Source organism: Bombina bombina, chromosome 3, assembly GCF_027579735.1.
Source record: "Bombina bombina isolate aBomBom1 chromosome 3, aBomBom1.pri, whole genome shotgun sequence".
Lineage (NCBI taxonomy): Eukaryota > Metazoa > Chordata > Amphibia > Anura > Bombinatoridae > Bombina > Bombina bombina.
In genome coordinates this window covers 472,591,659-472,606,116 of record NC_069501.1, presented here as the reverse complement: position 1 = coordinate 472,606,116, position 14,458 = coordinate 472,591,659, and the positions used below count along the sequence as shown (strand labels likewise).

The window sequence follows — 14,458 nt, the reverse complement described above, 5'->3', positions numbered from 1 at the left end:
ATCATCCTAGGTACTGGCAGACAGTCTGCCAGTATCCCCCTGCAATGTAGTTATCCCTTCTCAACCCTCCCACATCCCTGATCCCTACAAACAGCTCTTTAAACCTCCCTCCTACCACTAAAGGTTGCCATATTAGGTACTGGCAGCTGTCTGCCAGTACCCAGTTTAAATTTATTTTTTATTTATTTTTCTTTTTTTCTGTACTGTAGTGGTACCCCCTACCTCCCCACTTCCCGCAATCCTTAGATAAGGTGCCCCCCCTTCCAATCCACCTTTTGCCATAGTATAGCTTCCCATGCCTCCCTCTCCCTTCAAAAACTTTTCTGCAGTGTAGGGCCCTCTCACTCCCTACCTCCCAAACTCTGTGCCGCCCACCCACCTTCCATCTTACCTCCCACACCTCCCACTTGCACCAACAGAGCTTATTACAGACAGTGACACAGACTGTGTAACTATCTGTCACTCTGCCTTCATATTGTAATGGCCCACTAATCGTGCTCCGTTATCATATGAAGGCAGATGCTGGAACCCCAGGAACAGCTTTGGCTTTCCGCAGTAACTGAGGTTCTAGATAATAGACTGGGAACCCCCTCCCAGAAAGGGGTCAGAAGAGGTCATCCCTGTTGAAAAAGAGGGAGATGCTATGGATTCATAAACTTGATGCATTAACCCCTAAGGGGATGAACAGAGATAATGATTTGAATCAATTTTTGTAAAGTAATAATATAGGCTGTTTTCTAAAAATGCTGTATTTTTAATGTGTGATGTAATTATGATAATGTATTTTTGGGGGGATAAGTTCCCTTTTAACATGTTTTTTGAGATTAATGATGACATGATGAGATGGGAGGAACACCTGTGTAAAGGTATTTAAGGTGATGTGTTATATTGCACTACAGACATGACTAAGGGGTCAATTTATCAAGCTCCTTCAGGCTCGCTGGAAACAGAAGTTATGAAGCAGCGGTCCAAGGACCGCTGCTCCATAACCTGTCCGCCTACTCGGACGCGACGGACAGAAATCAACCCGATTGAATACGATCGGGTTGATTGACACCCCCCAATGCCGCAGGGGGCGGCATTGCACCAGCAGTTCACAAGAACTGCTGGTGCAATGATAAATGCCAACAGTGTATGCTCCATCGTATCATGTCCGCTCGCACATTAATAAATTGACCCCTAAGGGTTAACAACCAAAACGTAGTTCTTATTTTTTGTACCTGCTCCTGGTGAAAGAAATTAAAGAATTTTGTTGATGAACCTAGTGGTGCTGCCTTTTCTTTGAACTCTGCTTTCAGCAGTATGGACTTAGATCTACATTATGCAATACACTGGGCTATGTACCGCAATAAAAAGTTAATAATATTTATATGAATCTCAGATAGTATATACTATATAGATATATGAGTAAAGTTCTTAAAGATTTTAATATATATATATATTAAAAAACGCGTTATTTTTCATGTTTAAAAATACAAACATATTCAACCTCTTCACGGGGAATAGATGGTGTATCAGTGAACAGATCTTACTCATTTTGGCATGGTGCCTTAATCATAGAGCAACATACATACATACATACATACATACATACAGGCATCAAACCCTTTAGACTGCTTTGGACTGGAAAAGGGTTGGATTTCTGAATAGTTTGGATTTTGGAATATTTGCATCTGTAAAATTGGACAGTTTGGAGAGGGGATGGAATCAAATGTAAACAACAATATCCTATTATATTAAAGGCCAAGTGTGTTTGTCCGAAGCTGTCATGCGCAGTAGAGACAGCACAAGGACAAACACACCTGGCCTTACCTGACAATCCATGCTGTTTGCAGCTAAAGTAGGCGTGGCCAGGCAGGGCTGTGGGCGGGACCAAGCGGGACCAGGCATGGCCGGGGGGTGGTCGGGCATGGCGGGGGGAGTGGCCGGGCACGGTCGGCGCGACAGAGAGGGGAGAGAAATAGAAAGAGAGGGGGAGAGACAAAAAGAGATAGGAAAGAGCTAAAGAGAGGAGGAAGAGCAGAAGAGAGGGGAAAGTGCAGAAGAGAGGTGGGAGAGAAAGCAAAATATAGGGGAGAGAGACAGAGCAAAAGAAAGGGGGGAAAGAGGGGGGAGAGAGAGAGCAAAAGAGATGGAGAGAGAGAGCAAAAGTGAGGGGGGAGAGAGGGGGAGAGAGAGAGCAAAAGAGAGGGGGAGAGAGAGAGCAAAAGAGAGGGATGGAGAGAGAGCAAAAGAGAGGGATGGAGAGAGAGAGAGCAAAGAAAAAGGAGAGAGAAACAGAGCAAAAGAGAGGGGGGAGATAGAGAGCGCAAAAGAGAGGGGGAGAGAGAGAGCACAAAAGAGGGGGAGAGAGAGAGAGCACAAAAGAGAGGGGGAGATAGAGAGCGCAAAAGAGGGGGAGAGAAAGAGCACAAAAGAGGGGGAGAGAGAGAGCACAAAAGAGAGGGAGAGAGAGAGCGCAAAAGAGAGGGGGAGAGAGAGCACGCAAAAGAGGGGGAGAGAGCGCAAACGAGAGGGGGAGAGAGCGCAAAAGAGAGGGGAGAGAGAGCACGCAAAAGGGGGGGAGAGAGAGCGCAAAAGAGAGAGAGAACGCAAAAGAGAGAGGGAGAGAGAGCGTAAAAGAGAGAGGGGAGAGAGAGCGCAAAAGAGAGGGGGAGAGAGAGCAAAAGAGAGGGGGGAGAGAAAGCAAAAGAGAGGTGGAGCGAGAGAGTGCAAAAGAGAGGGGGAGAGCGCAAAAGAGAGGGGGAGAGAGTGCAAAAGAGAGGGGGAGGTAGCGCAAAAGAGAGGGGAAGAGAGCGCAAAAGAGAGGGGGAGAGAGCGCAAAAGAGAGGGGGAGAGAGCACAAAAGAGAGGGGGAGAGAGAGAGCAAGGGGTGGGACGCTGTACTGCAAAAAATGGCCTGTGTGAACGGGCTTTAGGACTAGTCTTATATATTTTAGGAAATATTTACATGTCATAATACAACTATGCAAGCGCTACTCAGGGTGCTGAAACAAAAATGGTCTGGCTCCTAAGTTTACGTTCCTGCCTTTTCAAATAAAGATACCAAGCAAAGACAATTTGATAATAGGAGTAAATTAGAAACTTGCTTAAAATTGCATGCTCTATCTGAATCATGAAAGAAAAAAAAATGTGGGTTTCATATCCCTTTTTAAGCAAAGCAATGACAAATATTTTACTGTCCATTTGTTGGATTTTGTTTTTAGCACCTATTGACTTGTGAGTTGAATAATGAGCTTCGCACAGTTGAGGACTGTCTGGCCAAGCTGCGTACCCTTGATGCTGAAGGAAGAGTTTGGGGTCAGGAATTAATCCTACAAGTAAATGATGGAGAGCTTCTACTGAATGATCTTGAGACTCAGGTAAGTGTTAATAAAGGAAATGTTGTTATTTATTGTATCACAATGGGTATGTCTATTAGACATGACTACAGACAGAAATTTTGTTTAGGACAAATTAGGAATGGACGAATGTGGTGAAAGTGTAATTCGTTTGGACAATCGAATGTTGGTAAGAAAGAAACTCCATTAAAATTTGAATGTTTTTTCCGGTTTCCAAAAAATTATCATAATTAGATCGAACATCCATATTAGAAATTTCAAATGTAACATTTCATTTAACAAATACTGTTCAGATGTTCAATAGTTCATGTGGTAGGAAATTTAGTAAATTGATATGTAATATATACAAATGTGTTGATTGAAATGTTTCTATTTCAAATATTGCGTAATTCAAATATTAAATTTAAAGAGAGCATTAGAAATATTATTACAAATATATCGATTCAAGTTTTTCGAATTCAAATATTGCATAATTTGAATCTAATTATTAGAAAATTTGTATTTGAATATTACATTTAAAGATAGCATTAGAAATACTATTACGTTAAACAAATGTTAGAATGTTGTAAAAACATTCAAAATTTGAAACGAACAAATGTGTTAAAATTCGTTTAATTTTTTTGAATATTGCAAAACATTTGCCCATACCAGGACAAATCGTTAATCATGAAAAAAAAAATGAATTATGCATAATTTAAACTTCAAATGGGGATTCAAATTTTTATGTCCTTTTAAATATTGATAAACTGGAAAGCAAAGGGAAAAAAAAATAAAAAGTTCAAATATGTATTTTGTGTGCAACGTTCCCCTTCAAATACTTTTAAATAAATGCACAAATGTGACTGCAATTTGGCACTTTCATTGAATTAAATCCATAAAATGTTGAAAAGGTAACGATTTGAAGATTTTATACAACATATATGGATTTAAATTAAAATGGCATTGTCCATTCCAGCTAAACATATTATCTGAATATTAAATGGATAAATGTGTGTCTTTTGAATATATCCAAAGTTATAATCAGGAGCTAGTTATTGAAAGATAATGTACATAGTTGAATACACGTGTAATTAATCATGCAAATATATATATTAAAAAATAAATTGTCCTCTTGTTATATGTTTTTTTGCCTGAATAAATGTACAGGACAAATTAAGGCTAAAAAAAAGTGTTATAGAAGTCTTTGGAATAGTGTTTTCATATCTTAATAGTCTCTCACTGTTATAGTAACTTTTACATATTTGTAAGAAAAACGGCTCATCTATTCCTTTGTGAGCCATCATATGATTTAGAGGGTTAATTTTTAGGGGCATATTTATCAAATGCAAGCTGACATGATAAGATCTTGAGGCCTAGTTATCAACGTGTCAACTTTCCTGCCTTCGCCGGCCCAATACGCCCGCCTAAGCTCGCCTACCTTCGCCGCCGTGGACCTGAAAAAATTCGCCTAAGTTATCAATAAATCTGTCAAAAAGCCGCGCACCAAGTACGGAGCGATGAGCAGCGGACTGTGAGAGTTATCACTCATCCGATCTCGCTGCTCTTCGGCTTTTTTACAGCTTTATTGCTAGCCTGTCACTAAGCACCCACACTAACTACACTGTTCTACCCCCTGTACCGGCGCCCCCGGAGCCTCCCGCAACTCAATAAAGTTAGTAACCCCTAAACCGCCGCTCCTAGACCCCGCCGCAACTCTTATAAATGTATTAACCCCTAAACCGCCGCTCCCGGACACCGCCTCAACCTACATTATACCTAGTAACCCCTATCCTGCCCCCCCTATACCGCCGCCCTCTATAATAAAGTTATTAACCCCTATCCTGCTGATCCCGCACCTCGCCGCAACTAAATAGTTTAACCCCTAAACCACCGCTCCCGGACCCCGCCGCAACCTATATTAAACTTATTAACCCATAATCTGCCCCCCTACACTGTCGCCACCTATAATACATTTATTAACCCCTATCCTGCCCACCCTACACCGCTGCCACTGTAATAAATTTATTAACCCCTAAACCTAAGTCTAACACTAACCCTAACACCCCCCCTAACTTAAATATTAATTAAATAAATCTAAATAATATTTCTATTATTAACTAAATTAATCCTATTTAAAACTAAATACTTACCTTTAAAATAAACCCTAATATAGCTACAATATAAATAATAATTATATTGTAGCTATCTTAGGATTTATTTTTATTTTACAGGTAACTTTCAATTTATTTTAACTAGGTACAATAGCTATTAAATAGTTATTAACTATTTAATAGCTACCTAGCTAAAATAAAGAGAAATTTACCTGTAAAATAAAAACTAACCTAAGTTACAATTGCACCTAACACTACACTATACTTTAATAAATTATTCCTATTTAAAACTAAATACTTAACTGTAAAATAAACCCTAAGATAGCTACAATGTAATTAATAATTACATTGTAGCTATTTTAGGATTTATATTTATTTTACAGGTAACTTTGTATTTATTTTAGCTAGTTAGAATAGTTATTAAATAGTTATTAACTATTTAATAACTACCTAGCTAAAAGAAATACAAAATTACCTGGAAAATAAATCCTAACCTAAGTTACAATTAAACCTAATACTAAACTATCATTACATTAATAAAATAAATTAACTACAAATAACTACAATTAAATACAATTACATAAACTAACTAAAGTAGAAAAAATAAAAAAAGCTAAGTTACAAAAAATAAAAAAAATAAGTTACAAACATTTAAAAAAATATTACAACAATTTTAAGCTAATTACACCTAATCTAAGCCCCCTAATAAAATAACAAAGCCCCCAAAATGAAAAAATTCCCTACCCTATTCTACACTAAAAAAGTTCAAAGCTCTTTTACCTTACCAGCCCTTAAAAGGGCCTTTTGTGGGGCATGCCCCAAAGAAAACTATTCTTTTGCCTGTAAAAGAAAAATACAAACCCCCCCAACATTAAAACCCACCACCCACATACCCCTAATCTAACCCAAACCCCCCTTAAAAAAACCTAACACTACCCCCCTGAAGATCATCCTACCTTGAGTCGTCTTCACTCAGCCGAGCCACCGATGGAACCTGAAGAGGAGATCCGGAGCGGCAGAAGTGATCCTCCAAGGGGCGCTGAAGAAGTCTTCCATCCGATGAAGTGATCCTCCAGGCGGCACTGAAGAAGTCTTCCATCCGGGCGATGTCATCTTCCAAGCGGCGCTGAAGAAGTCTTCCATCCTGGCGATGTCATCTTCCAAGCGGCGCTGAAGAATGTTCTTTCTTCAGGATCCATCTTCATCCCGCCAACGTGGAACATCCTTCTTTCCCGACGGACTATCGACGAATGAAGGCTCCTTTAAGGGACGTCATCCAAGATGGCGTCCCTTCAATTCCGATTGGCTGATAGGATTCTATCAGCCAATCGGAATTAAGGTAGGAAAAATCTGATTGGCTGATTGAATCAGCCAATCAGATTGAAGTTCAATCCGATTGGCTGATCCAATCAGCCAATCAGATTGAGCTTGCATTCTATTGGCTGATCGGAACAGCCAATAGAATGCGAGCTCAATCTGATTGGCTGATTGGATCAATAATATTTATTTAATTAATATTTAAGTTAGGGGGGTGTTAGGGTTAGGGTTAGACTTAGGTTTAGGGGTTAATAAATTTATTACAGTGGCGGTGGTGTAGGGGGGGCAGGATAGGGGTTAATAAATGTATTATAGGGGTAGGGGGGGGGCAGATTAGGGGTTAATAAGTTTAATATAGGTTGTGGCGGGGTCCGGGAGCGGCGGTTTAGGGGTTAAACTATTTATTTAGTTGCGGCGAGGTCCGGGATCGGCAGGATAGGGGTTAATAACTTTATTATAGAGGGCGGCGGTATAGGGGGGGGGCAGGATAGGGGTTACTAGGTATAATGTAGGTTGCGGCGGTGTCCGGGAGCGGCGGTTTAGGGGTTAATACATTTATTATAGTTGCGGCGGGGTCAGGGAGCGGCGGTTTAGGGGTTAATATGTATAGAGTAGCTTGTGGTGGGCTCCGGGAGCGGCGGTTTAGGGGTTAATCAGTTTATTATAGCTTGCGGTGGGCTCCGGGAGCGGCGGTTTAGGGGGTAATAACTTTATTTAGTTGCAGCGGTGTAGGGGGGGACAGCCTAGGGGTGTTTAGACTCGGGGTACATGTTAGGGTGTTAGGTGTAGACATCTCCCATAGAAATCAATGGGATGTCTGGCAGCAGCGAACTTGTATTTTCGCTATGGTTAGACTCCCATTGATTCCTATGGGATCCGCCGCCTCCAGGGCGGCGGATTGAAAACCAGGTACGCTGGGCCGGAAAAGTGCCGAGCGTACCTGCTAGTTTTTTTATAACTAGCAAAAGTAGTCAGATTGTGCTGCACTTGTGTGCGGAACATCTGGAGTGACGTAAGAATCGATCTGTGTCGGACTGAGTCCGGCGGATCAAAGCTTACGTCACTAAATTCTACTTTTGCCAGTCTCTAGCCTTTGATAACTAAGGCGAATCAGCCTCGCCACAAATATGCTGCGGAATTCCAGCGTATTTGAGGTTGACGGCTTGATAACTACCCCCCTTAGCGTATCATGTCCGCTGCACATCAATAAATGCCGACAGCATACGCTGTCGGCATTTATCATTGCACAAGCAGTTCACCAGAACAGCTTGAGCAATACCGCCCCCTGCAGATTAGCGGCCAATCGGCAGCTAGCAGGGGGTGTCAATCAACCCGATCGTATTTGATTGGGTTGATTTCTGTCTGTGGCCTCAGAGCAGGCTGACAAGTTATGGAGCAGCGGTCTTTAGCTCTTTTCAGAGCTTGATTATTTGGCCCCTTAGAGTGAGTTTGCTGGGCAACTCAGATGCCCCAGCCTACTGGAAATATACTTTGCAATGAGTGTCATGAAATTGTGGAGCATCAAATATATTGCTTTATCATTTAAATTGTTTGATATGCTATGAGGCGCCCCTAGGTCATTTGTTATTTTAGATAGATCTCATTATGTAGAGCATTTTAACCTTTAGTCGATGACAAACCTGATGAGTAGGTCTAAAGGTAATAAAGCTTCAAATGTGTGGGTTTTTAGTTTCTATCATATGCATCAAAGAAAAATGTCACAGATGTCCTAGATCTATAAATGTGCACCACTGTAAAGGCGAGAAAGTGTTTGAATTTAATTGAACAGTGAGTCACATATATTTCCAACAGATTCAATAGTGGACGTTCCTGATATCAACGTCCATAGATGTGTGAGGTGCAAAATACACTATATCTTTTGAAAATCAGAAAAACAAGCATAACCATAACAATTTCAGAGATGTATATATTGTTTTGGGAAAGTGGTCATACTGGATAGAACAGAAGGTGTCTTAGAGACCAGTCCAGAACTACTGCCAGTGCAGTCTGTGCCTCTGCACTGGGTGGGGGGGGGCAGCTAAATTGAGGTTTGGAGCAGAAAATAAAATAAAAAATGGTGCTTTTTTTGTAGCAAGCAAATTATGCTGTGTATAATGTATAAAGTAAGTTTCACATATTGCTTTTTTTTAGTACCATGCATGATATGCAGTTGCCATATAAAATATAAAGGCCTAGATTACAAGTGGAACAATAAATAACCAGCCATTACAAGTGTAGCAATTAGAACTCCAAAAATTAACCAGTGGTCAGACCTCTGGTTAATTTAAAAAATGTCCCCCAATTGCCCCCAAAATTTAGTGTAGCCCAAAATGGGATGAGTCTGAGGTCACAGTGAGTGTCTGGTGCTTTGCTATGGGGTTTTTTTTTGTAAGCATGATTGATGGATGATGAATCCCGAAAATGTTTTACAAAGGGCGGACCCTTCATGGGAGGGTTCTCTCTCTAATAGACAAAATTACTTTGGCATTTGCAGTGGAAAGCTGAAGCACGCACCACTGCTTGTGGACAGTGGAACATAGAGGCCACACTATTCACTCTGGCACTTATGTAGGTAAAAATATGTGTTGTTCTAGCTACTTAAAATTCTAGTTGGTTTTGGATAATGTTTCTTAGTTGGTCCCAGTTATAAGGCACTAAAAAGAAAACAAATATCTTGGGGCATGTTGTACCATTGTGTACTTATAGTGATCCCAGTGTTAGAATCCCCAGTGTCTATAGTTCTGTGCCTGACCTGGTACCAGGTAGGTGTCTAAGCACTTTAGATGCATTGTAGGTAATTATTAACTATGTCAGATTCCCCTTTAGAAACAAAAAAAAAATTTGTGATTTAAGCATTGCATACATAGACTATGCAGTAATACTTGACTTTACATGCATATCTGTTATCACTTTTGTCAGCTCTAAATCAATTACCTGATAACGGGTGTCACCTGTCCTTCACTTCACCATTGTTACATTTTGTTTTTTATTCATATTCCATTGATATTATATAATATAAATATATTTATTTATATTGCTAAAATGCATCTACAATAACATAATGTACTATTTCTTCTGTTAAGTGTGATCAGTCCATGGGTCATCATTACTTGTGGGATATTATCTGCTCCCCTACAGGAAGTGCAAGAGGATTCACCCAGCAGAGTTGCTATATAGCTCCTCCCCTCTACGTCACCTCCAGTCATTCTCTTGCACCCAGCAACTAGATAGGTCGTGTGAGAGGACTATGGTGATTATACTTAGTTTTATATCTTCAATCAAAAGTTTGTTATTTTAAAATAACACCGGAGTGTGTTATTACCTCTCTGGCAGAGTTTGAGGAAGAATCTACCAGAGTTTTGCTATGATTTTAGCCGGAGTAGTTAAGATCATATTGCTGTTTCTCGGCCATCTGAGGAGTGAGGTAAACTTCAGATCAGGGGACAGCGGGCAGATGAATCTGCATAGAGGTATGTAGCAGTTTTTATTTTCTGACAATGGAATTGATGAGAAAATCCTGCCATACCGATATAATGTCATGTATGTATACTTTACACTTCAGTATTCTGGGAGAATGGTAATTCACTAGAATTACACTGTAAGAAAGACATAAAGCTGTTTAATAACTAGAGATTATGTTTAATGTTTTTGCTGGAATGTAAAATCATTTTCATTTACTGAGGTACTGAGTGAATAAATGTTTGGGCACTATTTTTCCACTTGGCAGTTGCTTAAATCTGTTTTTTCTGTCAGTTTCTGTTCTCCCTCACTGCTGTGTGTGTGGGGGAGGGGCGCTTTTACTATGCATCAAATATTTCAGTCAGCAGAGCTGTGAGAATTATAGTTTGACTGAGATAAAAACGTTTATTCTGTAATTTATTTCCTGCTTTCAGAAATTGTTATCTTTGCTAATGGGATTAAACCTTTGCTAAAGTTGTGTTGTTTAATTGCTGAGGGGAACAATCCTTTGCTAAAACTGTATATTCTGACAAAGATTGATGCTATAACTTAATTATTTTAACTGTTATAATTTTTTTCTGTGCTTCTTAAAGGCACAGTTCGTTTTCATATTATTTGTAAATTACTTTGAAAAGTATTTTCAAGTTGCTGTTTATTTGCTAGTGTGTTAAACATGTCTGATTCAGAGGAATATCTCTGTGCTATATGTGTTAATGCCAAAGTGGAGCCCAATAGAAATTTATGTACTAAATGTATTGATGCTATTTTAAAAAACAGTCAATCTGTACAAATTGAACATATTTCACCAAACAACGAGGGGAGAGTTATGCCGACTAACTCGCCTCACGTGTCAGTACCTGCATCTCCCGCTCAGGAGGTGCGTGATATTGTAGCGCCGAGTACATCTGGGCGGCCATTACAAATCACATTACAAGATATGGCTACTGTTATGACTGAAGTTTTGGCTAAACTACCAGAACTAAGAGGTAAACGTGATCACTCTGGGGTGAGAACAGAGTGCGCTGATAATGCAAGGGCCATGTCTGATACTGCGTCACAGTTTGCAGAACGTGAAGACGGAGAGCTTCATTCTGTGGGTGACGGTTCTGATCCAAATAAACTGGACTCAGACATTTCAAATTTTAAATTTAAGCTTGAGAACCTCCGTGTGTTACTAGGGGAGGTATTAGCGGCTCTGAATGATTGTAACACTGTTGCAATCCCAGAGAAAATGTGTAGGTTGGATAAATATTTTGCGGTACCGACGAGTACTGACGTTTTTCCTATACCTAAGAGACTTACTGACATTGTTACTAAGGAGTGGGATAGACCCGGTGTGCCTTTCTCACCCCCTCCTATATTCAGAAAGATGTTTCCAATAGACGCCGCCACACGGGACTTATGGCAAATGGTCCCTAAGGTGGAGGGAGCAGTTTCTACTTTAGCTAAGCGTACCACTATCCCAGTGGAGGATAGCTGTGCTTTTTCAGATCCAATGGATAAAAAATTAGAGGGTTACCTTAAGAAAATGTTTGTTCAACAAGGGTTTATATTGCAACCTCTTGCATGTATTGCGCCTGTCACGGCTGCAGCAGCATTTTGGTTTGAGTCTCTGGAAGAGACACTTCAATCATCCACACTAGATGACATCACACACAAACTTAAATTCCTTAAGTTAGCTAATTCATTTATTTCAGATGCCGTAGTACATTTAACTAAACTTGCGGCTAAAAATTCAGGATTCGCCATTCAGGCACGCAGAGCTCTGTGGCTGAAATCCTGGTCAGCTGATGTTACGTCTAAATCTAAATTGCTTAATATTCCTTTCAAAGGGCAGACCTTATTCGGGCCCGGCTTGAAAGAGATTATTGCTGACATTACAGGAGGTAAAGGTCATGCCCTGCCTCAGGACAAGGCCAAAGCCAAGGCTAGACAGTCCAATTTTCGTTCCTTTCATAATTTCAAAGCAGGAGCAGCATCAACTTCCTCTGCACCAAAGCAGGAAGGAGCTGTTGCTCGCTACAGACAAGGCTGGAAACCTAACCAGTCCTGGAACAGGGGCAAACAGGCCAGAAAACCTGCTGCTGCCCCTAAGACAGCATGAATTGAGGGCCCCCGATCCGGGACCGGATCTAGTGGGGGGTAGACTTTCCCTCTTCGCCCAGGCTTGGGCAAGAGATGTTCAGGATCCCTGGGCGTTAGAGATCATATCTCAGGGATACCTTCTGGACTTCAAATCCTCTCCCCCAAGAGGGAGATTTCATCTGTCAAGGTTGTCAACAAACCTAACAAAGAAGGAAGCGTTTCTACGCCGCGTACAAGATCTTTTATTAATGGGAGTGATCCATCCAGTTCCGCGGTTGGAACTAGGACAAGGGTTTTACTCAAATCTGTTTGTAGTTCCCAAAAAAGAGGGAACCTTCAGGCCAATCTTGGATTTAAAGATCCTAAACAAATTCCTAAGAGTTCCATCGTTCAAGATGGAAACTATTCGAACATTTTTGCCCATGATCCAAGAGGGTCAGTACATGACCACAGTGGATTTAAAGGATGCTTACCTTCACATACCGATTCACAAAAGCCATTACCGGTATCTAAGGTTTGCCTTTTTAGACAGGCATTACCAGTTTGTAGCTCTTCCATTCGGACTGGCTACGGCTCCAAGAATCTTCACAAAGGTTCTGGGCACTCTTCTGGCGGTACTAAGACCGCAAGGAATTTCAGTAGCTCCGTACTTAGACGACATACTGATACAAGCTTCAAGCCTTCAAACTGCCAAATCTCATACAGAGATAGTACTGGCATTTCTAAGGTCGCATGGATGGAAAGTGAACGAAAAGAAAAGTTCTCTCTTTCCACTCACAAGAGTTCCCTTCCTGGGGACTCTGATAGATTCTGTAGAAATGAAGATTTACCTAACAGAGGACAGGTTAACAAAACTTCAAAGTGCATGCCGTGTCCTTCATTCTATTCAACACCCGTCAGTAGCTCAATGCATGGAGGTAATCGGACTAATGGTAGCAGCAATGGACATAGTTCCTTTTGCACGCCTACATCTCAGACCACTGCAACTGTGCATGCTAAGTCAGTGGAATGGGGATTACTCAGATTTGTCCCCCACTCTAAATCTGAATCAAGAGACCAGAAATTCTCTTCTAGGGTGGCTTTATCGGCCACATCTGGCCAGGGGAATGCCATTCAGCAGGCCAGACTGGTCAATTGTAACAACAGACGCCAGCCTACTAGGTTGGGGCGCTGTCTGGAATTCTCTGAAGGCTCAGGGACTATGGAATCAGGAGGAGAGTCTTCTTCCAATAAACATTCTGGAATTGAGAGCAGTCCTCAATGCTCTTCTGGCTTGACCCCAGTTAACAACTCGGGGGTTCATCAGGTTCCGGTCGGACAACATCACGACTGTAGCTTATATCAACCATCAGGGAGGGACAAGAAGCTCCCTAGCAATGATGGAAGTATCGAAGATAATTCGCTGGGCAGAGTCTCACTCTTGCCACCTGTCTGCAATCCACATCCCGGGAGTGGAGAACTGGGAGGCGGATTTCTTAAGTCGTCAGACTTTTCATCCGGGGGAGTGGGAACTTCATCCAGAGGTCTTTGCCCAAATACTTCGACGTTGGGGCAAACCAGAGATAGATCTCATGGCGTCTCGACAGAACGCCAAGCTTCCGCGCTACGGGTCCAGATCCAGGGATCCGGGAGCGGTCCTGATAGATGCCTTGACAGCACCATGGACCTTCAGGATGGCTTATGTGTTTCCACCTTTCCCGATGCTTCCTCGATTGATTGCCAGAATCAAACAGGAGAAAGCATCAGTGATTCTAATAGCGCCTGCATGGCCACGCAGGACTTGGTATACAGATCTGGTGGACATGTCATTCTGTCCACCTTGGTCGTTACCTCTGAAACAGGACCTTCTGATTCAACATCAAAATCTAACTTCTCTGAAGCTGACTGCTTGGAAATTGAACGCTTGATCTTATCAAAGCGTGGTTTTTCTGAGTCAGTTATTGATACCTTAATACAGGCTAGGAAGCCTGTTACCAGAAAGATTTACCATAAAATATGGCGTAAATACCTATATTGGTGCGAATCCAAAGGTTACTCTTGGAGTAAGGTTAGGATTCCTAGGATATTGTCTTTTCTACAAGAAGGTTTAGAAAAGGGGTTATCCGCTAGTTCCTTAAAGGGACAGATCTCAGCTCTGTCCATTCTGTTACACAAGCGTCTGTCAGA

At 41.3% G+C, this 14,458-nt stretch overlaps 1 protein-coding gene across 1 annotated transcript in view; it reads left to right on the top strand.

Moving 5' to 3' along the window:
• The window catches only part of EPS8L3 (EPS8 like 3), a 289,801-nt gene that overhangs the window by 112,485 nt on the left and 162,858 nt on the right, over positions 1–14,458 (top strand). Inside the window, exon 4 of the mRNA XM_053706779.1 lies at positions 3,207–3,362. Coding sequence (XP_053562754.1) covers positions 3,207–3,362 — 156 coding nt within the window. The remainder of the gene's footprint in view (positions 1–3,206; positions 3,363–14,458) is intronic.